General features: G+C 42.2%; 1 protein-coding gene and 2 long non-coding RNA genes across 4 annotated transcripts in view; 2 read left to right on the forward strand and 1 right to left on the reverse strand.

Annotated features, from left to right (window-relative positions):
- Window positions 1–1,081: 1,081 nt before the first annotated feature.
- The window catches only part of LOC124957518, a 37,501-nt gene continuing 15,589 nt past the window's right edge, over window positions 1,082–22,993 (reverse strand). For both annotated transcript variants that reach the window (XR_007103639.1, XR_007103638.1), the window contains 4 exons: window positions 4,657–5,683; window positions 4,332–4,567; window positions 4,143–4,266; window positions 1,082–2,158 (listed from right to left, as the gene is read on the reverse strand). This is a non-coding gene — a long non-coding RNA (uncharacterized LOC124957518). The remainder of the gene's footprint in view (window positions 2,159–4,142; window positions 4,267–4,331; window positions 4,568–4,656; window positions 5,684–22,993) is intronic.
- Window positions 11,704–14,469, forward strand: LOC124957525. The gene is made up of 3 exons (XR_007103651.1): window positions 11,704–11,924; window positions 13,738–13,846; window positions 13,991–14,469. It is a non-coding gene; the product is annotated as an uncharacterized LOC124957525 (long non-coding RNA).
- On the forward strand, window positions 21,829–22,537 carry LOC124957510. The gene is made up of 2 exons (XM_047514535.1): window positions 21,829–22,163; window positions 22,284–22,537. The coding sequence occupies exons 1-2, from the start codon at window positions 21,996–21,998 to the stop codon at window positions 22,449–22,451; spliced, it is 336 nt and encodes a 111-aa protein (XP_047370491.1). The 5' UTR covers window positions 21,829–21,995; the 3' UTR covers window positions 22,452–22,537.

Here is a 22,993-nt window from a genome sequence, read left to right on the forward strand (position 1 = left end):
AACGAACAGAATTGAACAAAGTAAGACAAATTAAAGTTCGACGAAGAATAATAATTGTTACTTTCTCTTCAAATACGGCTAACGGTAGAGTGGCTATAGAAAAGGGGGAAGTAGGAGATACGAGGTCGATTCGTTGATTGGTGGATTGTATAAGGGATAGGAAGGAAAAAGAGCTAACAAAAAAGGCATCAGAAAGAACTTTCAGCATGTTCTCTCTCTCTCTCTCTCTCTCTCTCTCTCTCAAATCAAATATCATCAAATCAAATCACATCAAACTCGATTGGAAGTCCTTAGCGAGTAGATGCATGTGGAACGATCAGCGAACTCGTTTTCTTCGATCAAAAGAGAAATATTAAGTACGAAAGAAAGATAGATAGATATATGGAGAAAGAGAGCAAATGAGTCAGTGAGTAAGTAATAAAAAGGGAGAGGAAGGGAAAGTCCGTTGAATCCTCGAGATAATTCTGCTATCGTAAGAAATGCGTGGATATTCACGCGTTCGCTGTGTCATCGAATTACTACATAATTAGTTGGTAAAAATAATTCGACTAAAAGGCCGGGAAACTATTTAATTATTTGCTTTCGTGCTATTGTTTCTCTTTATTCTTCTTCTTCTTGTTCTATTTTCTATTGGAAGATCGTTGTTGTTTTTCTTTTTTTGCTTTCTCGTCTCTTATTCGTCTCGTTCCATTTCCGTGCGGATAATCATTCTCTCGAACGTAAAGATGGAACAAAGCTTTTCAATTCTATCGTATATTAATACATTTCCATAAATATATATATCCATGTATACAATATCTACATTTGATTTATCAATAGAATATGTTTGTATAAATATTTCAATTGAAAAACATCGATATTTCTTCCATATTACAATGTATATAATATGTTCGTTCCACAGAGATGAATAATTTTATAATTTATTTGTAATCTGTTCGGAGATATATTTTCATATATAGATTGTGACAAACCGATCTATTTTACTGACTTACGAATTACTTTTTTCTTTCTTGAATATGGCTAATACGTATATATGTGATTAAATTGAGCTTCTTCTTTTTATCCAAATAATTAAATTGTTCGGTAAAATAAGATTAGCTTAATCGAATTCAATATAAACCATAGTACATCGATTAAACATTACAAAGTTTGTAACTCGATAAACACAAAATAAAATCTATTTAAACTTCCAATATTAAAAAATTTGAAGCATACGGTCGTTGGCTACATGTTATGTTAACGAAAACGGACTCTTGATTACCTTTAACGCTTGTCGTGTCAGCTTCCTTTGGAATTTCGGCAATTAAGCATCGAAACTTTCTTTTTTATTAAATTATTAAATGAAAATTAATCAGATATTTAATCAATATTGTAGGCAAAAGAAAAGTCGCGATAAAGTCATTGGTTTTGAATGAAAAAAGTTAAGAAAAGTTGATACTTTGGAAGAAAAAAGTCAAGTGGAGTCATTGATAAAAGATGAAGAGACTTGTACAATTACAGAATCGTAGCCCCTGAAATAAATTAATTTCTTATTAAACTACAACCCAACACTCTACCAAAAATCCGCTATCCCACAATTCCCATCCTATCCTATGGAACAAGTGTCAAGGATTGTGGTACTGTGATAACTAGTTGCTGCGATGATGTTGGTCGTGGCTAAGCCGCTCACCCTGTCTCGCCGGCATGAGTTTTGGGCTGTTCCGAGTCCTGTCACTTGGCTGTGGTGACTGCTGTCCGTAGGAGGTTTCTTAGCGTATACCGTAATAGGCGATGTAGCATAGGTGCAGGCACCCCAAGTGTGTCCACCTTCACAATATACTGTTCCTATCTACTTATATACCGTCGTGCCGGCTCCTGTGGCACAGTCAAACTTAGGTAGATAGTCGCCTAGTGCTAAAAAGGAGCATCGAACAGCTATTATTCCTGTGAATTTTGGCTCACACGGTCGATTTTCGAGGTCTTCGCAGCTCGATCAGTATGTGAGTTAGATTTCCGTCCACGGGCGTTTTTCTATTATGCTGTCGTCCTATAGCCGGGCCGTCGCAAGACCGAGCAATGAGACGCACCTCCACGCGGTTCCTCGTGGGCATGTATCCTAAGGTACATGACGATATCGTTCTCCTGTTTCATCCTCCGGGGCTTGGTATTTTTTCAGAACCTATGCCGAAAGCGTGGTTTCACTCCCAGGTGTAGAAATACACCATTATCAGGTACGACAGACCATCGAACGCATAAGGGGCAAGAAGTATGATATAGCGTAGCGTTTGTCTGATATAGGCGAAGTATCACATGTGCAGGCACGCTACGGGTGTCCTTTACAATATATTGTTTCTATCTACCAGTCGTTGTTACGTGCACCTAGAGAATTCTCGATCATTTTTGGTTCTTTTTCGGAGCAATCATTTAAAGCAGATGCATACAAGTTAACATTGACACTAGTTCATGGAAAAACCACGAACCGTAACCAGCGTAGAATGTAAGTTTACAACATGCAGAAGACTGCAAATGCAAGGAGTTGTTACGATGAGACGGAAGCGGAGCAGCGACACAAAATTCAAACCGCAGCGTGGAGAACTAATGCCTAGGAGTAGGCAATTTAATTAGGGAACACTCCTTAACCAGCGATTCCTCCTCAAATCGTAGACCTAACCGAAGTGCGAGTACCACGGATAAGGCAAAACCCCGTAATTGTGAAGACAACCAAGGAAAACATGGTTGATGTACCATCCTACGTGGAAAGCCTGTTTACTGGGACAACACCCACGCAGCATATTTATAGTCACAATCTTGATTACTCAACATTCCCATTATTATGTGAACGTATTTATGCGGATCTAGAGATTGAGGATCCTTGCCTCAGAACGGAGGTACTGTTTTGTACATTCATACACGTATTTTTTCAATGCAACGCTAATTGACTATGTAGGGACCGTTAACGTGGAAGATTGCTATGCCGATGAAGAGTCGTTCTTAAATCTAATTCCTGATAATTTTACTATACCAGGATCTATAGTAGAGTACCTGAAGTGCATTGCTAACACTGTGACGCCGACCGGAAATCTTGTCTACATCAACGTGCCTGATGCGGGCATACCGCAACCGACAATTGAAGAGCAGTCAAGACGCCATCGGATCAGGATCATTCGATCGGTTCATCAGGATCATTACCACTGTAAACCAAAAACATATGAATATTACGTCTCGGGTGCAGAGACATGGTGCCCTTCCCGAGCATGACTAGCTGTTGAAAATAAGAGTCTTCGGGCGGGCAATACACAATAATACCGGTCTGCGATGCTATTGCTTTGGGTAATCTCAAGACCCGTCTTGAAACACGGAACAAGGAGTCTAACATGTGCGCAAGTCATTGGGATTGCAAAGCCTAAAGACGTAATGAAAATGAAGGTCATCTTTGCGAGGATAAGCCGCGTTATGATGCGGCTCCGAACTCCCAGGGCGCCTCGTTTTCATTGCGAGATGAGACGCTACACGAAAGGTGAACTATGCCTAGGCAGCACGAAGTCAGGAGAAACGCAGAAGGAGGTCCTTAGCGATTCTGACGAGCAAATCGATCTTCGGTACTGAGTATAGAGGCCAAGAACTACTAATCAACCAATCTAGTAATTGGTTCCATTCGAAGTTTCCCTCAAGATGACTGTCACTCGCACGTTCTCTTCGAATGTAAACGGGTCTCATCTAGTAAAGCGGATGATAAGAGGCCTTGGGGCCGAAACGACCTCAACCTTTTCTCATACTTTAAATTGGTGAGACCTCTGGCTTGCTTGAACTATGAAGACATAAGGGATTTCGGATCAGAGTGCCAAGTGGCCAATTTTAGTTAGCAGAACTGGCGCTGTGGGATGAACCGACCGCAAAGTTAAGACGCTTAAGTCGACGCTTATAGGATATCATAAAAGGCGTTAGTTGCTAAAAACAGCAAGATGGTGACCATGGAACTCGAAACCGCTAAGGAGTGTGTAACAACTCATAGGCAAGTAGTCCTTAAAAAAATGGCGCTGAAGCATCGCGTCTACACTCTGCCGTCAACGGCAAGTGTGGCACTTCGTCCTTACGGGGCGACGCTATGAAGCCCTGACGAAGATCGCGGCGGTGTGCGCAAAAAGGTCTGATTGTAAGCTTACCTGAAGCCGCCGTCGTTGCAGATCTTGATGGTAGTAGCAAATACTCCAGTGAGATCCTGGAGGACTGACATGGAGAAGCGTTTCGTGCGAACAGCCGTTGCAAACGAGTCAGTCGAACCTAAGCCTTAGGAGAAATCCTATGTCGATGACGATGCATACATAATGTTGTTCGTTTGTTGCGACACACACCGGTCGCGCGAAAGAGAATCCGGTTCCTATTCCAGAACCCGGCAGCTGAAACGCATGCAATTCATATCTCGTAAGAGTATTCGTTGGGTACCCCAAAATGACCTGGAGATATCTTCGGGAGATCCGGGAATAGTTTTGTCTTCTGCATATGCGATCGAGTTCCCTGGAAACTTCTAGCAGGGAGATAGGGTTTGAAGAGCAAAAAACAGGGCAGTTTCTTCATCTTCCCCTCGGATCTTGAAAATACAGGAAAGGATCACGTGGATTCGTACTGTAACGTCCCACTCAGTACGGGCTTCAAAAAAAATATAAGCTCTGAACTTACCTGAAGAACTTCTAGTTTCGTGAGATTCATGTCATTTTGACGGTAACCTGCTATGCGCTGTTCGTGGCAGGGGACCGACATTAATACGAACCGTCTCCCGGTGAAACGTCCTCTTCAGTAGAGCTGATGGATGATAGACAATGAATAATTATTCGGGTGTCTTTCGCCCAGGGATGGGACAATGCTAATTCACTCGGGTTGCTGGTCTTCTCTTTTGTCGCGATGGGTACGAAACGATACGGAACTCCCTCACGTGTGCTAGTCGTCTCCGATGGAATGGTTCCCAAATCCGAGTGATCGCGAAGCGGATCATAAAACGACCCTAGTATCCGTCGAAAATGATACTTTCTACCACCACGTCGTATTCTCGAAATAAAGGAAGTTATGATTTGGTAATGCAGAATAATAACTCGTGCAATTCGTACGCACCTCTAGTTATTATTTAATGGATGGTTACAATAACTCGTGCGATTCGTAAGCACTTCTAGTAAATAATAACCAAGGTAAAGGTTTCACGTTTATAGTGGTAGCCTTATTAGCTCCGAACTTGTCGACTGCGTAGTAGTAAGATCTTGAGGCTCACGAGAGAATTTAATGAATTTAAGTTAGAATTACGCGAGGCTGCCTGGGAAGCACAGCCGGGGTTATATGAACAAACACTGATTTAAACTTAACAAAACTAATTTATTAATAGTTGCCAAGTAACACTGTACAATCGTTTAAAATATTAGAGAACGAAATTCGTATAAGAAGGAGACGTAACGTATAGTAGCCACGTAGTGTAACTGACGAACGATGAAAAATAACCGAAGTGAATTGGTTGAACGACAGAACGATATAACCGAATTGTAGTAGTCGAACGACCGAACAATATAACCGAAGAGTCGTGGAGCGCAACTACGTATATATCGGCTGCGCTGCGGTAGGCGGATCGAAGTAGCGTCGTAATGGGAATGATGTCGTCGTGCGTAGTGGGGGATGTCGCCGCCGTGAGCCATGGCAGGGATGGAATTTTAGAAAATTCCGTCTGAAAAACATGTGTGTTTTCACTTTCACAAATTCTTTAAATTCCTTCATCCCTTTCAGCTTCTCCGGAATTTGACATCGCTTTCACAAATTCCTTAAATTCCTTCGTCCTTTTCTACTTTTCCGGAGATTGACATTGCTATCACAAATTCCTTAAATTCCTTCGTCCCTTTCTGCCTTTCCTCGAATTTAGTGATTGTATGTTCGTTACTTATTTGCTAGTGTGTATTTTATAATAATGTTAGTTAGTATTACTAGAGAATCCCTTTACATCTGTCTCGAATGTTATATAATTTTGTTAGTTACTAATGCAGATAAGGTTCTTATACGCTTCCTTGGATTAATAAAAGAGTTGGAAAAAAATATATTATAATGTGTAATACATAAAGTGTCCCTACTTACTTTCTATACTGAATGATCTAAGAAAAATGTTACTTGCTGGTATTAATATTCTAAGTGTGAGAAGGGTACGGGATGTAACACTTTCCCCCTTAATTGAAAATGTGCGTAAATATACGTGCATTTTAATATCTGTCTTTACTTAAATATGTGTTAATTTATAAAATGTACTCGGTCTTGCATCAGCTGTGTACTCTCCTCTTTCTTTGTCGAGGGCAGCAGCCCCGAGTGCCGTACCTGCGGGTATTTCTACCTTATTTTCTCTTTTGCCGAGTTGGAGAAGAAGATGTGTCATCGAACTCGATAGTGCTCTTAAGAGATGTAAACTCTATCCATAGATGTTATGTAATGCGCATTCATGGATGAGTGTATCATTGATAAATTTTATTAATCGTATGGCCATGAAGATGGCTAGGACTCCGGCGCTTGCCGATCCGAATGTTATACAGGCACTCCAGAATCGTTGTGCCATACTTGAAGCGATCTTTTTCAGTGACTCTTCATCCATCAGGTTATACAAAGAAATTTTGTCCGAAGGTTTGTGCCTTCCGCTAATTCCTCTAGCGAGTGTGTCAATGAAAGCAGGCTTCTCGGCTGGTTCCAGTTTATGCGATTTTAGTTGGTTTGGGTCATCATTTGAGTAGATACAGCTTGTTCCTAGGTGTTCTGGGTCGATGTACCTCCATCGTGTTTTTGTTAATGGTTGAATTACCGGCGAAGATATTCATTAATTCGACTAATTTGCGAGTTACTATGTACCATCTTCCGTGTAAGTTGTATACGTTAGGTAACAGCTCGTTGCAGTCTTTCGGGGAAGCTTCCTTCGAAATGATACGTGTCTTTGGTGCCAGAAAATAAGAATCATTTCGATAAGTGATCGGTAGTTCCTTGTAGCATTCTTCGGTTTATCTTACTTTTACTTCCACTGGAACACATTTTATGGTGTATATCATCTCTGATGCGATGACTTCGATATATCCCGGTTGTTTCATTAAGGCATAAGCCATTTCTCGTCGGGTGCTGTCGTTGCCAAAGAAAGCGTTTTTGAGAACTTGTTCCAGCACACATTTTTGTCGCGTGATATCAATGTACAGGGAGTTTAATTAGGTTTTAAGATGCCTTTTCACGTAGATGAATTTTGAATTTATGTAAACGATAATGTCTAGGTTCTCAACGGAAGTCTTCGTCTTTCCCTTGAACGTTTTCCCAGGTGATATTTCGATTATGAATAACTTAGGATGTCCTGTTTTTATTATGGAGAACGAACTCGCTGGTTTTTGTTAGAGCAAATGTGACGTCCTTCGTTGTTACCGTGTATAATACGGGTCCTTGCCATGATTCCGTGTGTGTCAGCTTCATTGCCGGCCCTCCGTAAAGAACTGGCTTTCGTTTTTACGGTGACGTAGTAGTCTCGTAGCATGATCCTAACGGTGGCTTGTACTACTACGTTGTCCCACGTTCCGGAAAAGTCACTATACTGGGAACCCTTACAAGTGCCATCTGTCGTAGCGGATCCACTTAGAGTAAGGCTCCTCGTGTCAGTGTTGTTCTTCTTTATGCCTGATATGAATACATTTAGTCCTACAGAGAGAGTGCCTGTAGAGTGTAGCTGTTGACACAACTGATGAGTCAACGTGAACAGGAATTTTCGACGTCCATTGTGAACGATGGACGCATGTGAGTGCATGTCACAGTGGAATATTGTGCGGTCTATCTCCACACGACATTGTAAAACTCTCACGGAGTGGTAGTCAGCAATCTGTAGTAACTGATCTTATACCGTATTGTTGATCGGTTGTAGATTTGTGATTTCGCAGTCATCAATATCCAAGAGACAGTACGATGTGGTGTTCAAGGAATGCGTAGCGTAATCGTATTCTACCAATGCTAATGTTACTCATACTAGGGTAAGTATGAAAATAGAAATTTTCATCGCGAACATTATGCGTCGACTTTTGATCTATTCTATCTCGTAGAGTATCGAAAAAGCAACTGATGCCGTTAGTTTATTCACCCATTCTTATTTTCTATCTTATTGTTAATGATGGGGGATTGCCTAACCAAAGGTCAGCATGCAAGAGATAGCGATGGTTGTGCCATACTGCCCTGAGAAAACCCGTTTGTCGGTATTACAGGTTTCCATGATGTCGACTGTTATTTGGACTTGTCGATTTTAAGTCTATTAGCATATACCACGCGATCGCCACTATCGGTAAGTATTTTTATCTTGTGTTTGCTCATTATTTCTATTATTTCGAATAGTCCGACATATTTTTCAAAATTTACCTTTGTGTGACCCTTTTAGAAGGTGCACTCTGTTTCCTACCTTAAAATTTACAACTCTTTGTTTTTTGTAATAATACCTTTTCGACTTATTCTTAGCGTTAATTAGGTCTCGCTTCGCGACTTCATGAAATTTATGAATTTGTTTGTTTAACGTTTCTAAGTACTGTGCGTATGTTTCGTTTTATAGCTCAAATAGCCCGAACACCTAACGAATACTATACTAATTCGTGAGGTGTATATAATGTTCCTTCGTGTACGTATGAAAACATCGCTACATTAATCCAGTCATCCCATTTACTATTTTCGGTAATGAATTGTTTCAAAAATTCTACAAGTACATGATGTGATCGTTCAATTGAACCGTTTGTTTGTGGATGATACGCGCTCGTCTGATATTGATGGATTTGAAATTTTCTAGATACGGCTTTCATTAATTCTGACAGCAAGTTAGTACCCTGATCGGTCAAGATGCCTTTTGGTGCGCCAAATCGGCATATCATGTTTTTTTTTATAAATGCGTCTGCGAGTTCTTCTAAAGAAGCTTGTCGAAGAAGAATTGCGATAAAGTATTTGGTAAGAAGATCTTGTATCGTTAAAATGTAGCTATTCCCGGATTTCGTGTTCGATAGTGGACCTATGATATCTATGAATATTTTATCGAACGCCTTCCCGGATTGTCGGTGATAATCATTCTTTGATGAGTTTTTAGTCTGACAAGTTTCTTCATCTGATAGCTTCTGCATGGTTGTATTTACTTTTGTATATATTTTTTCAGATTTAATCAATAGTAATTTTGTCTGATTCTCGAGTAGGTCTTTGATACACCTTTGTGTCCACCTACTAGTGTTGAATGATTGTCTTGTATAATTCCGGTTCGTTCGGTTTCCTTAGGTATTATTATTTCGTGTTTTAATATGATGATTTCGCTTTCTGAGAAGATCAAACGAATTTTATGTCTTACGTTGGCCCAGGGTATATCTCTCTGGTTCTTTAGAAATCGCTATTGTCCTCAGTTGTAACTCGATGACCGCGTCAAGAGGAGATTGAAGAACTCCGTCTAAAGTTTCTAATTAAAATAGATAGTGAAATTCTCTCCTTGACGGGTAATGCGATTAAATATCTTTCACCCAGTTTTATAACTTTTGCTCTTCTGAGAGTTGCATCAGTAGCTTATAATTATCTGCAATTTCTTTCTCACATATGTCTACCGGTGTTCCGTTTGTCGTAGTGAAGAAGGTGATATTTCCATTATGCATTATTATTCTGTCCCTAATCTCTACTCTACTGCCGTAGATGTGAGCGTACATTTCGTTGGTTGAGGTTTCGTCTCTCGTTTCTTCTGTCTCGTCGAATACATCGAGTTTGGTTTGAATAGTTTCATCTGTAATGTGTCCCCTTTCTTATCTTGAGATTCATTAATCTCTTGTGTATACGCGTGTTTACTTTTGGACGTATACACAGTTCTTCCTCGCTGGAGCTTGCCACTATTATGGGAAGTATTGGTTTATGGAGGTCCACGGGGTTTTAAGATAAGGTGTCTGCGTTTACGTTCCTTTTTCCGGCCATATATACAATATTATACACGTACTCGTCTAACTTTAATCGCCAGCGTATTAATCTCCATGTAGGATTTTTTCTGAATTCAGCCATAATAGTGGTTGACTTCAGGTGGTCCGTTTCTTAGGAAAACAAGGACCATAAAGGTAAGGTCTGAAGTAGTTTACCAAGTATATAATAGTTAATAGCTCCTTTTCTATTGTCGAGTAATTCTGCTTTGCTTGGTTAACCGTTTGCGTACCAGAGGGTTTTGACAAAACATGATTGAAAAACGCCAAGGAGCGCTATCGCGATTCTTCGATTACATATCGAAAAAAACCGAAGAGCGCGATAGCGCTTGTCATGTTCAATACGATAAACAACGGAGCCGCGCATTTCGTGTTTGTTTCTTTTATACCAAATTCAGGTATGAATGAAAAAATATATATATAATATATATGTATTCTATTAATTTAAAATAAGTAACAACAAAATACAAATTGGATTTCTGATAGCGATGCGACGTATATGCGTCTGAAAGGCTGAGCACATTTCGACAAATTTCGAATGGGCCATCAGTTGTCTGTATTGGTCAAATGTCCTAACTTTTCTCGGCACAAAATCTGAAGAGCGCGAAAATGGCTCGTGACACGCAAACGGTTAATAACGTGTTCTGAAAAAAGTTGGAGTAACATACAATATCGTCTAGATATACGAGAAGCTCGTTTCTTTGCAGTCTCGTGAGGATCGAATCCATTAATCTTTTCAATGTAGAAGGGGCGTTCTTTAACTCGAAGGGCATCCGCGTAAATTCATAGTAATCGTGTGATGTAGAAAATGCTGTTTTAGGTGCATCTTCTTTGTCATCGCTATCTGATGAAATCCGGAAACTAAATCAAACGAGCTGAAGTATTTGACACTTCCTATCTGATTTAATATCTCAGTAATGTTAGGTAGAGGGTAGCTGACCTTTACTTTTTTTTTCATTTAACATTCTATAGTCTATTATCAATTTCCATCTATTGTTCCCGTCGGCCCCTGCTTTTTCCGGAACGATCCTGAGAATTATAGGGCGATGTTAAATGACCTCATTTCCTAAGAGCTCACTTATTTGTATATTTATTTCCTCCTTATGTATAGGAGGGAAGCGATTTTGGCTTACGGAAACAGGCGTCGAATCTGCTGTTTTTATTTTGTGTGTTATAGTGTTGGTAAACGTAAGTTTATATCTCGGTAAATGAAATAATTCTAGTGATTCTTTTATCATATATTCTGCCGTTCTCGCTTCTTCTGCGTTTAGATTCCAAATTTATATTCTGGTCTACATGGGAGAGTGAGAGAAGGGAGGATGTGGGAAGGACTCGTGCGGCCTTGATCGATTCCGCAACCTCCGTTATCTCGGTCTTGTGTATGAGGCGTTCTAGTTTCTGAGCGTCGTTATCTCGCCCTAGGGGAGACAAAGTCTGTTTGCCGGATTTACTAGCCTCGTCCGAAAAAATACTTTCGAAGGAGAGATAAGAAACTTTTAAATTTCCTTTATCTCCGTTGGGCCTGTTAGCTAGGCTTTGATATGGCTCATTCGTGCTTCTAGGCTCTGGAGTTGATAAGATACACGTGTTGACCGTTTTCTGTAGTTCTTTCGTCGGGATAATGAGGTTAACCTCTTCCTCTTTATGATTAAAATCCTTATAAATGTTTTTCCATTAATACTACTTACTAAGGCTTCGCCTACATAAATTCCTTCTTCTAATTGTAGTGAGTGTACATACACTATTTTATTTTTCTTTGTCCAAAGTGCCTACTTTGATTATGTTACTAGTCCGTGCCGTAATGGTTATTTCCTTCGGCTTGACGAAGGGTATAGCCATTCCTTGCCATTCTACGTGTTCTTTAATATAATTGTTCTTTGCAGCGTCTTTAAGGAAGTCGGATCCGTTCATTCCGCCATGTGGGATAGGGAAGGAGTCGGGTACAACGTAGAATTCTACGGGGTATCCGTAAATGTCAACAATTCAAACACCGTACGTAGATACTGTTTCTTTTGTAATTCCGTTTAATTTGATTTTGTTTGATTAACTATACATTAAATAATCGTCAGAAATACCGATTTTTAATATATTAGGCTCTAATACCGAGCGGCTCTCGCTCTTTATGGCGAGTATTCCCTGCATCATAAACGCGATAGGATTCATTTCTAATTTCGCGGTAGACGCGCGTTCGGTCCCACGCCTGAGCACTTCTTCGTGGTCGCGAATGGCCTGCTCGCGTGCGGGTATTTGAGATTCCAAACGAAGCAATTTCCTATGAACGTCCACCATTTTCTGCTCAGTGAGTCTAGAACTACGCAATTCCATTCTCTCGATGGGTGCGTCGGGTTTGTTGAAATGAGTCCCTTTTTCGGATGACATGCCATATTAATCGCTTCTCCCACCGGGAGAGCGAGCAGGAGCTTTCAGCCATCTCTCCTCCAGCTTTTCACGCGTGTCAATTATAAGGCGTCCTTCCCGTGTGTTTCTTTCAGCACGACCAATCTCCTGCTTAAGATATAAGTTATTATGACTACCAGTCCTTCCGGCTTTCAGGCGAAGCCATCTGTGCAATGGCATTAGCCATCGCATAAAAGGAACTGATAGTCCTCCACTTTACGTTACGATAGTCCTCCTTTAACGTTGACATAGAAGCAAGAGGAAACTGTGGTCTGAGGTAGATCGAGCCATTTCATAACTGATGCCCTTACAATGTTGTCGATCTTCTTTAAGCGTCTTAGGGTGATGTTACCCAATATTATAAGATGATATAACCCTGGTAGCACCATCACTCACAGCGCAAAGAGCCTCTATTGTGGCTTTAATGGCGCTTTGTCTGGTTTCTGCAGCGCACATTACAGGAGCACGATTTCCTGCCCCTTTGATCTGCCTTCTGGCGAATCGAATATTTGAACGAATCGTGCGTTTTAGTCGAACAGGGCATTTTGGTCGAAACCTGCATTATGGGCGAATCATGCTTTTCGAAAAAATCATGCACTTTGGGCGAATCGAGCATTTAGTACAAATCGCCATTTTCGAACGATTCGTGCACGCCGATATATATGTTCCCTTATATTTATCGATTTTGCGAACGAGAGGTCGATGACGCTGATCGACATATACTGCGTCTTATGGGAAAAACTACTAAACGAATCGATCAATTTAAAAAATATTGTCAATTGAACTCCTATACCCTTCTAAACATTTGTTCACGATTCATCACGTTTTTATTTACATAAGTTTTTATTTACATAATATTAAAAACTGCAAATTATAAATAATATTGCAAATTTTTAAAATATATTATTCAGCATAAACCATTTGCTCTGGAAATCAATTTTTTTAATAAATCAAAAAGTTAATACGTATCTAATTAAGTAATCCTTTGTTATAACATTGTCGTTTTTACCATTCTTAATTAACAATGGATAAAAAAGTCAGTTCTGTAAATATTTCGTAATTAATTGTTGGAAGGGCTTTATTTAACGTTCCTTCGTCGATACGAACCGCGTTTATTGTTTATTATTTATTAAATTTACAAAATTTATTATTTATTAAATTAAAAAAAACAATTGTTATTAAAAATTCATTGGCGAAAACGATATTTTTGCCCTCTCAATCGGTAATGTCAAATGAAAGAACGATATCGTGATGTGTAACAACGTTCTCATTGTTCACCTTAATTAACACACTTAATTAACAATTACGTTACTAGTTCGCCCCGGAATGATTACCTCCTTCTGTTTGACGAAGGGCATATTCATTCCGTGCCATTTTACGTGTTCATTAATAAAGTTAATTTTTGCAGCATCTTTAAAGAAATCGGATCTGATTATGCCGCCATGCGAAATGTGAAAGGAGTCGGGAACAATATGGAATACTACGGGGTATCCGTAAATGTCAATGGTGCAAGAACCGTACGTAGTTACTGTTACTTTTGTTATTCCATTTAAATTTATTTTGTTTGATTCGTTACACATTAAAAGATCGTCAGTCTTACCGATTTTTAGTAAATTAGACTCTGATCCTGTGTCGACTAAGAATTCTGTTTCTCTTTTCAGGTCTTTTGAAGTGATGACGACACAAGGTGAACTCGAATCGTTTTTTAATCGGACTGTGCAAACCTATTTGGTTCGTCTGTTCTTACTGTCATTATTTGACGCGTTTGCGCGTTTACCACTGAGGTCGCGTCTTTCGACGAAGAGTGATTTGCGTTTTCTAACTAGCGTTCTTGTCACATCTTCTTGCGACATTCGTCGATCGTGTCCATAATTTTTGCAATATCGTTATTCCTTTGGATAGTTAGGAGAACGGGAAGGTGCTACAGTAGGATGAGTGTGAGGTAGTCAAAGGGGAGCCGGATGATATATTCTATGGGTAGGAGTTGAGTTACGCTATTGTGAATCATGTGTATTTCTGCAGCATTTGTCACATGACATTTTTATACAACAATTATAAAAACATTTCCTGACATAATACCATTATAAAAACGTTTCTATACTACTATTATAGAAACATTTCCTTATATATTATAAAAATCAAAAACATTTCTCTTGATAATATAACTACAAAATCATTCCCTTTCATAGAATAAAGGATAATTTAAATATTTATGCCATTATATACCAATGAACAATAATAAAGTAATTTTTCAAAAATTATTCAATATAATTCCTTTTATAGACGAATAATAATAATGATTATTTAACATTAAATAACATATTTCTTTAGAAATTGTTCAACATAATATTATGAAATAATATAATTTCCTTTATATTTTATTCTAATCATAATAATTAATTTTATATTATTAAATTCAATTATTATTATTCATTAACTCCTATGACTATCAATGTGTATTAGAGTTTCAAAAGACAATATGATCAATAGCAACCTTATGAAATAGATTTATTGATGGTAATATCACGTGGATACCAATCATAAATTTATTGATAATAAATTTTTATCAATTAAGAGATTACATACTAAGTAGTTATCGACAATAATCGTAACTATTACGACAATAGTCGTGGAAGTAATATTGAAAATAGTAAAGCTATCGGCATTTTATTCCTGATTCAAATTGTCTTTAGCCTGGATATAAGCTCATTCTCGTTATCAGGTGCCGACGTGACAAAGAACGATATCATGGTGTATAACAAAGTTCTCGCTGTTCGTCTTAATCAACAAATAGATAAAAAATGTGGTTTTGTAGATTTTTCGAAACAAATCAATGGATAGGCTTTATTTAACGTTCCTTCGTCGATACGATACGAAATCCACAAATCTCTGTACGGATAAAATGACTGTGAGAAAGAATTCTTTAGATTATCAATTATAGGTCGTATTTTTATCAATGGATCATCATTTTGTACATTATTATCATTAAAATTCAACATTAGCAATAATATCATGTACCTGTCTCGCGTCATAGTTCTTCGAAAAATATTGTACGATAAGGGGTGACGGTGCTTCACTGAGCCGGAGCATCGTCCAGCGACGCACATACTTATGGTCGAGGCGTTCATTAAACTGGTTCGTTAAATGGATACATGACCGCGGAACGTATTCCCCTGACTCGTACCTCCAACAGCATTGCACGACTATCGTGCTCGTTAGCGCCCGATCGGTGCTGCGAGTCGACTCGCGCGTTAAGGCGTTCGCAATTGTGGAGATCGGAGAACCAATAGTCCCTGGTCGTCGCTATCCCCGAATATGGGCTCTTCAAACGTTAGCGAGTGGGATTCTCTGAGGTGTCCGATAATCTGGCGAATGCAGCGGAGAGAGACGGATACGCGTGTCGGCTCATAGACTCCGGTAGAAAGGAGGAACATGGCATCGAACGAGAGAGACATAGAGGAAAGGGGTTGCCCGTGGAGCCCTAGAGAGAATTTGTGTCTAATAGTGTTGTCGTCCCTCTCTATGGTATTGTCCATGACCGTGGATTAGTTCATGGCCGCGATACGGGAAGGACGCGTCGCAGTGTGCTCTGCGTTTTGTGGAAATTTTCCCCGGTCTACATTACTTTGTCAGTGAAACATTTATATTTCTTTCGATAATTAATGTGCGTTGAACAAATTGTGATAATAATCAATATCGGGGATTGATTATTTATTTAGTACATGGTGAAAACGTACTTTCGAGGAAGTTATATTCGCTTTTTATATACTCTATGAACGATGGTGGACTCAACTGTAATTTTCAGCACTGCAATGGAAGTGCAACCACATACACGGTGTACGCTGATTGGCTGTTGGAGTTGGACAAGAAGTTTGTAATGGTATGACTGCATGAAATTTATTTATTGACAGTTGGCGCACCTGCGACCAAACCTCAATTCTTAAAAACGCGGGAAACACTTTAGGCATGGCTCTATAGAACTTGTTGCCCGTGGTTAAGGAAAAATTTTTCAAAATTTTGCAAAATTTCCAAAATATTAGAGTTTCGTCATATGCCTGGTGCAACATTTGCCTGGCAAATCGTAATATGTTCCAACGCAAAGCTCGTGACCGACAGTGTTCTTTTCGACCGGGCGCCAGACGAGCAAATTCGTGTAGCGTGCCCGATGGTGCCGACACGTCAATGGTTTATTGTTTTTTTTTTCAAAGTAAGTCACACACTTACGCTCGATTTGAACGCAAACACATTTCGACTTTCAAAATCAATGATTCAGTTGATCCAATAATTGCACTTAAAAGGACTATTTCTAAGAAGATTGACAAATCAAACCCGCTTATTGGCCCCGAATTTCGGGCTGGTAGGCTGGGGACGATTTATACGAACATGTCATCGTGGTCACAGGACGAGCTAGCGGCTGAACTGAAATCTTATCTTTTGGAGGTACTTCCTCCGAAAACATGCAAGGAAGGCCGGCGGCCGGCTCGAGAAGATCAGAACGGACTGACAAAAAGCAAGCTGGTAGGGCAGAGTACGCGATAACACAGAATGCATGGAGGAAGAATCCATGCAAATATCTGTGTAATATCTTAAAGAGCGCTACCAACACTAGTACATCCCGAAAGAAAGAGATGATCCCCTATTGGCAGGCCATCATGTCAAAATTAGGCAACTTTTCTCCGTAGTTACAGTATATTGTAAAGATGGGCATCCGAGAGATGCCTGCATCTATGCTACCTCGCCCATTAGGACATACACTATGGAACCATCTACATTCAGCAGCCACCACTACGAAGAAACCAGGTTCGGAAAAATTCAAAACTCCTGCCGGCGGGCAGGGTGAGCAGTTTAGCCACGACCAGCATCCTCGTAACAACGAGTCACCACGTTGATGCCAGCCGCGCCCACGGGGAATCACGCGGAGGTCACTCACAGTACCACGAACCTTGGCACTCGTTCCGTAGGATGGGATGGGATTGGGGAGGATAGCAGGTTGCGGAGAGAGAGTTTGTTGCGTGAGGAAGAGAAAAAAAAGGGAGATGTACGCAAGCCTCTCTGACCCTGTCCTGCTCGGAAGTAGGTTAGCCTGCGATGATTACGGGCGCCCGCCCCCGTCACCGGGGCTCCGACAACCCCGGCTGACCAGGATTCGAAAACTAATAACCCTTGATAAGGAGAGTTTCCTTACAAAACTCCGCGAAGAGGTAGTAGGCCTCAGCCGAAGAGACAAGATGTCCCGCTGCTTCCGGCCAGCTCTATCCACGGAGAATTTCTTCCAGATCTACCCTCTGGGGATCAAAAACCGGACAATCGACGACGTGGTGCGAAACCGTCCTCTTCGCCACGCTCGCATGTTCCTTCCAAGATGATGTTGAGCGACGCTAGTTTGGCCTTGAACGCTCCATGCCCCGTATAAAACTGAGATGTGTAGTAATTAGGAGAAACGAAACGGGCATCCATCCTTTTCTTGATGTCCGCGAAGTAGTCATACGTAGTCCTTCCCTTTGTGGAGTTCCCCCATCTAGACTGCCAATCCATAAAAATTTCTTGGTCTACTACCTGTTTCGCTAACACTCGCTTTCTATTTGTGCCTTCCAGTTCCCGCTTCGCTAGTTCTGTGGGCCTGTTCTTCCTAATTCCGTGTAATCTCCTACGCTTCAGCAGTTGGAGATCAATCGGAGGCTCCGCCGCGACAACGCATAGGGACTCTGTCGCAGCCGTGCAATACGCTGATGTGACCGAGATAAGGGCCGACCGCTGGATCGCGCTTAACTTTTTGAGATCTTCAGTGCAGAGATCCGACCATCTTGCTGACGCATACGTGATTGTAGGCGTGAATACGCCTCGATAAATCGCTCGAAGGGCACAATGGCGGAGCCCCCATTCCCTAGCTGTTAGTCTACCTAACTTCTCGAATAATGGCCCAACTTTGTCATTGAGGTAACAGCAGTGTGTCGTGACCCCCAGCCCTTTATCAAAGTGTACCCCGGGGTATCTAACGGAGTTCTTAAACCTAACACTATTGTTCCCTATCGTAATGGTGGGCGGCTTGCTCGTTAAGTCTGTCTTTTTCGCCGCTTTCCGCTTCCTGTTTGGACGTTGCCCTCCTCTCCTGCCGATGGGTTTCCTCTTAACCCAGTTTTCAGGACGATAGCCTCCGTTTTCCGATCCGAAATAGTGAGTTTTGCCGTTGAGCACACTCCGGTGATGGTGGTCACCCCGCGATTCCCTTTCTCCTCTATTTCTTTCCTGGAGTCACTGTCTACTATAACGAGTGGGTCGTCCGCGTACGCGATCGCGTTAACTTTCGAGGATTCCTCCAATTTCCGTAGGAGCTCGTCAAACATAAGGTTCCAGCAGGAGGGACCAAGGACCGATCCTTGCGGGCATCCCCTCGAGGCCTGCTTGGAGACCTCATGTTCCCCTAGCGCAATTTTGACCTTGCGGTCCGCGAAGTAATTCGTGATGACGCTGAAAATATTTCTTGGGCAGTCCCTATCATGGAGTGCCTTGAGGACCAATGGCCACCAGACACTGTCGCAGGCTCCTGAGATATCAAACAGCAGCGCTACGACGTATCTTTGTTGGGATTCTGAAACTATACGGCGCATCTCGACTATCGCGTCCTCTGTGGAGCGTCCTGGGACAAAGCCATATTGCTTGTCTGAAAGTTTTCCCGGCACGAGGGATGATTCCTTAAGGCGTAGCTTTAGCAGCCATTCTAGAACCTTTCCTACGACTGAGAGGAGGCATATGGGCCGATCAGACTTAGGGTCTTCGCGTCCTTGTCAACACCTTTTAGGAGAGCTCTTAGGGAACCCTCCTTGCAGATGGAGGGGAATGTGCCCCATTGGAGGCACCCTCCAAGGGGTTAAAGAGGTTTTTTTTTTTGTTTCATCAGGAGGAAAAACCTTCAAAAGGCTCCCTGAGCCCGGTACACGAAATGGGAAGGGTGGCGAACGCTCTCCTGAGCACGCACACCTCGATGAGGTCCGGCCCCAGGACCATTCTGTTCTTAAGGGAGCCTATGACACGCGCGACCTCTTCCTTCGTGAAGAGAGGGGCATCCGCGGTTTCGGGAGCTTTCCTGGACGTATTCGGCACCACCCGCTGTTCCATCGTGTCTTCGGACACGCAGTCGTCCGGGACATGCGTGTCAAGGAAGGGTTTTTGCCGTGTCGCATACATACATCGTTTTCCCGCCTTCTCTTTTGAGAGTGTTGATTGAGTAATCGAGAGAGTTCTTGATGCGAAGTTTACCCGCCTGTCGTTTATAAGTATACCCGCACGTTTTCAAGTTTCACTGCTCTGTGACGAATTTTCTCCAGCTGTCTATTTTGGCTGTCGTACAGCTTATAGTCCCGCAACGATGAACGATATTTACGCACTATCCCGAGGCTTGCATTATAATCTTTCTCTCGCTGGAACGCGCGTCTTAGTTTAAATACTGCTTTCTTTTGTATGGTAAGCGCTGACGTCCATCACGGGTTGGACTTTCGATGAGCCCTTCTCCGAGGCATGGATTCGGAGCACGCGATTTGTAGAACATTTGTGAGCACATTGGCTCTTGTCTCTACTTTTGAAGCCGAACCTAAGCTGCTTCCTTCCAGCCTTGCCGCGGAGAGGGAGATTAAACTCTCGGCGAACAAGTCCAAGTCGGCTCTTCTTGTGTTGAACCTCCTGTTCCCCGCGCCCCGAGCGCAACCCCCACCACTCGACTTAGCCTTCGGGGGATGTATCGCGATGTCAATCGGATTATGTTCACTGGACGTCCAACCTGCCCTGACTTTCCATTGGCCTATAAGTCGGCTCATGGATTGTGACGAGAGGGTGACATCGATATAGGAGGAGCCTCTCGTCGTCCAGAATGTGGGTGCCTGCTTCGCCTCGTTAATGACTCTAAACCCGGATGCCCAAATAAGGGATTCTAACTTCGAACCTCTCTCATCTGTGACCTGAGGTCCCCCGAGAGGTGATCGCGCGTTTGCTTCCAGCGATACAATAACTCTCTCCCCCCTTAGTGCACGAAGTACCGTTTCCAGGTGCCTAAGGTGTTCCTCTATTTCATCGCTGTATTTGAAATAGTGCGATACAACGTAGAAAGAGGAGCCGGGTGCTTGCACTTCTGCACATACGCAGTGCGGAGTGCTGAGCTGCGAGATGAAGAGCAACGCGATGTTCGGGTTGGTCGCCACCACCGCTGACCAGGGTCTTTCCTCGTAGGTGGCCGCTATTTTAGTTGTACTACCTAAGCCTATTATTTCATATCCTGTCCCTTGTCGTTGTGCGTACGGTTCCTGCAGGAGCAGAACGTCCAAGCGCTTCTTGCTAATAAGCTCGCGAACTTCACCTGTTACTGTCCTAGAGCGGCCCATGTTTAGTTGTAACAGGTGAATTTTTTGGGGCTCGCGATTTGCTGGGGCGGATGGGGCTGTTTCCGAGATTGAATCATGTGTTAGGATTGTTGCGCATGGTTCGGCGAAGGTAACTCGCGGGGCCTTTGGTTCGGGATGCGCTGTTCTCGCGCCTGAAGTATCGGGGGTTTCGCATGGGTCGTTCTCCTCGGGAGTTGCCGAGGGGGGCTGGTCCGCTTCTACGATCACACCTGACGATTCATGTGACGATTCACCTAACGATTCGGTGGGTGAATCCGTACCGGCTTGCTCAACGTCTTGCTCAATGGTCTGTTGTTTGGGGTTATTTCTGCTACTCTTTATGTTTGTTTTTCTTCAGGGGTTATGGTAATTTCTGAGGGCTGGGGGCGTTTGATCCGCTTCCGACGGGTGTAGCGCGGCGAGCATTCGGACGTATGCGCGGGTTCGCGGTCGCGTGGCAATCGATGCGCACTTGGGATCCTGTACTTCCTCTACGTTGCCCGAACTGGAAGGGCTTTTCGCGTTTAATCCGGGGTTCGCGACTAGCTTGATATCCGCGCCATTTATTTGCACGGCCTTAAGATGATCTGGGCAAATACTTATCACATCTTTCTAGTACGATTATAGCCTCTTGAAGACTGGTTACAACCTGATGCAGTCCGGGTTGTGCGGGGCTAGGAGTGCAGCGGGGAGTCGCGCGGTGAGTGGCCTTGGACGACAAGCGCGCACTCGGCCAACGTGTTGCTGCGCTCCTACGCTGCCCTACGCCGCACGTGCATCCACTTGTCGCCTTTGGGGGCGCGCATGCTGCCTTAAACGATGCTATACGCGCACTTCTCATCACGTTAGCTGCCCCTGGGAAAGTCTCCACCCGGAGATCATAATGGGAGGCTAGTTTACCTCCGGAATATTTTTCCCCACCGACAACCATCATGGAATATTTATGAGGCAACTTCGTTATTATAATTAAGGAAAGAAGTTGCAAGAAGAAAACTTAGAGCTGAAAGGAGGGAGAAAAAAAAGAAATAAGAAAAAAAAAACAGGGAGGGGTAATCTGATCTGTTTGATCATACTTATCGCCCCGCCATTAGTTTGGGGGTAGTTCCAGCATGGCTGCATCGCCTGCTGTGACGAGGCGCTAAGATTTAAAGATTTTTAAGAATTTGTAAATTTTTAGAGTTTTAGATTTGATTATTTGAAAATTTTGGAAATATTTCAGAATTTTTTCCTTTACACCGGGCGACAAGGTCTGTTGAGCCATGCCTGAAGTCGGGGCGGCACGGTCTCTAAAGCTATGCCTGAAGTGTTTCCCGCACTTTCAATATGGCCGCTGCATGTGTGCCAACTGTCGATAATTAAAATTTATGAAATCATACCACTACAATTTATTGTCCAGCTCCAACAGCTAATCAGCGTACGCCGTGGATGTGGTGGCGCTTTGATCGCGGTGCCGAAATTACGGGTGAGTCAGTCATCGGTCATTGAGTATAGAAAAGCAAGATGACGTCCACAAAATTATTTAGCACGATTTTCACAAGTAACTCGACAAATAATCAATCCCCAATGTTGATTATTGTCACAGTTTGTTCGCCGCACTTTAATTGACAAGGGGGATATAAAATTTTCACCGGGGGAGTGGTATGGACCAGAAAATTTTTCACAAAACACGGAGCACAATGCGACGCGTCCTACCTGTATGGCAGCTATGTTGGAACTCCTCTCCGTGGGTACAGTCAGTTCCAAAAAATGAAAACAAAGCACTGATGGCCTAACGAATGGACAGCTGAGAAAGATTTCCATAAGAATTCTTGTAAGAATAATTAACCTATTGGTACTTGGAGGCAAAATGACTATCTTTTATAATCAAAACCACCTTGATTCCTAGGAAAGAAGATGCCTCCAATCCGGAGTACATTCGACCTATTACAGTTTCATCGATGTTGACAAGGACATACCACAAGATTCTTGCCGACAGATTTATCAAAGAGATTCGTTCGGTCAGAATGCATAGACCATCCTATCTGAGGAGGGAACGGCGCGGTGTATCATTGAACTTGACATGATTCTCCGTTACCACCGTCAGAATTTCAAGCCTTTATTTATAGCGTCTATTGACGTCGAAAAGGCATTCTATTCTGTAACACACATAACAATCAGAAACACCTTAACATCGTTAGTTGCCCCAAAACATCTAACATAATGTATAATTCATATACATGAACAAAGCACCACGAGGCTTGCAGGTGATGGTTGGGTCTCTGCGGAAATAAAACCAACTAGTGGTGTTAAGAA

The sequence above is a fragment of the Vespa velutina genome, unplaced genomic scaffold (assembly GCF_912470025.1).
Source record: "Vespa velutina unplaced genomic scaffold, iVesVel2.1, whole genome shotgun sequence".
In the NCBI taxonomy this organism is placed as follows: domain Eukaryota; kingdom Metazoa; phylum Arthropoda; class Insecta; order Hymenoptera; family Vespidae; genus Vespa; species Vespa velutina.

Bases quoted from the DNA above. Each gene is read 5' to 3' on its own strand.
- LOC124957510 (XM_047514535.1), top strand. From the start codon at position 21,996: ATGCCTGAAGTGTTTCCCGCACTTTCAATATGGCCGCTGCATGTGTGC. The intron at 22,164-22,283 runs GTGAGTCAGTCA...TTATTGTCACAG, and splicing joins TCGCGGTGCCGAAATTACGG to TTTGTTCGCCGCACTTTAAT.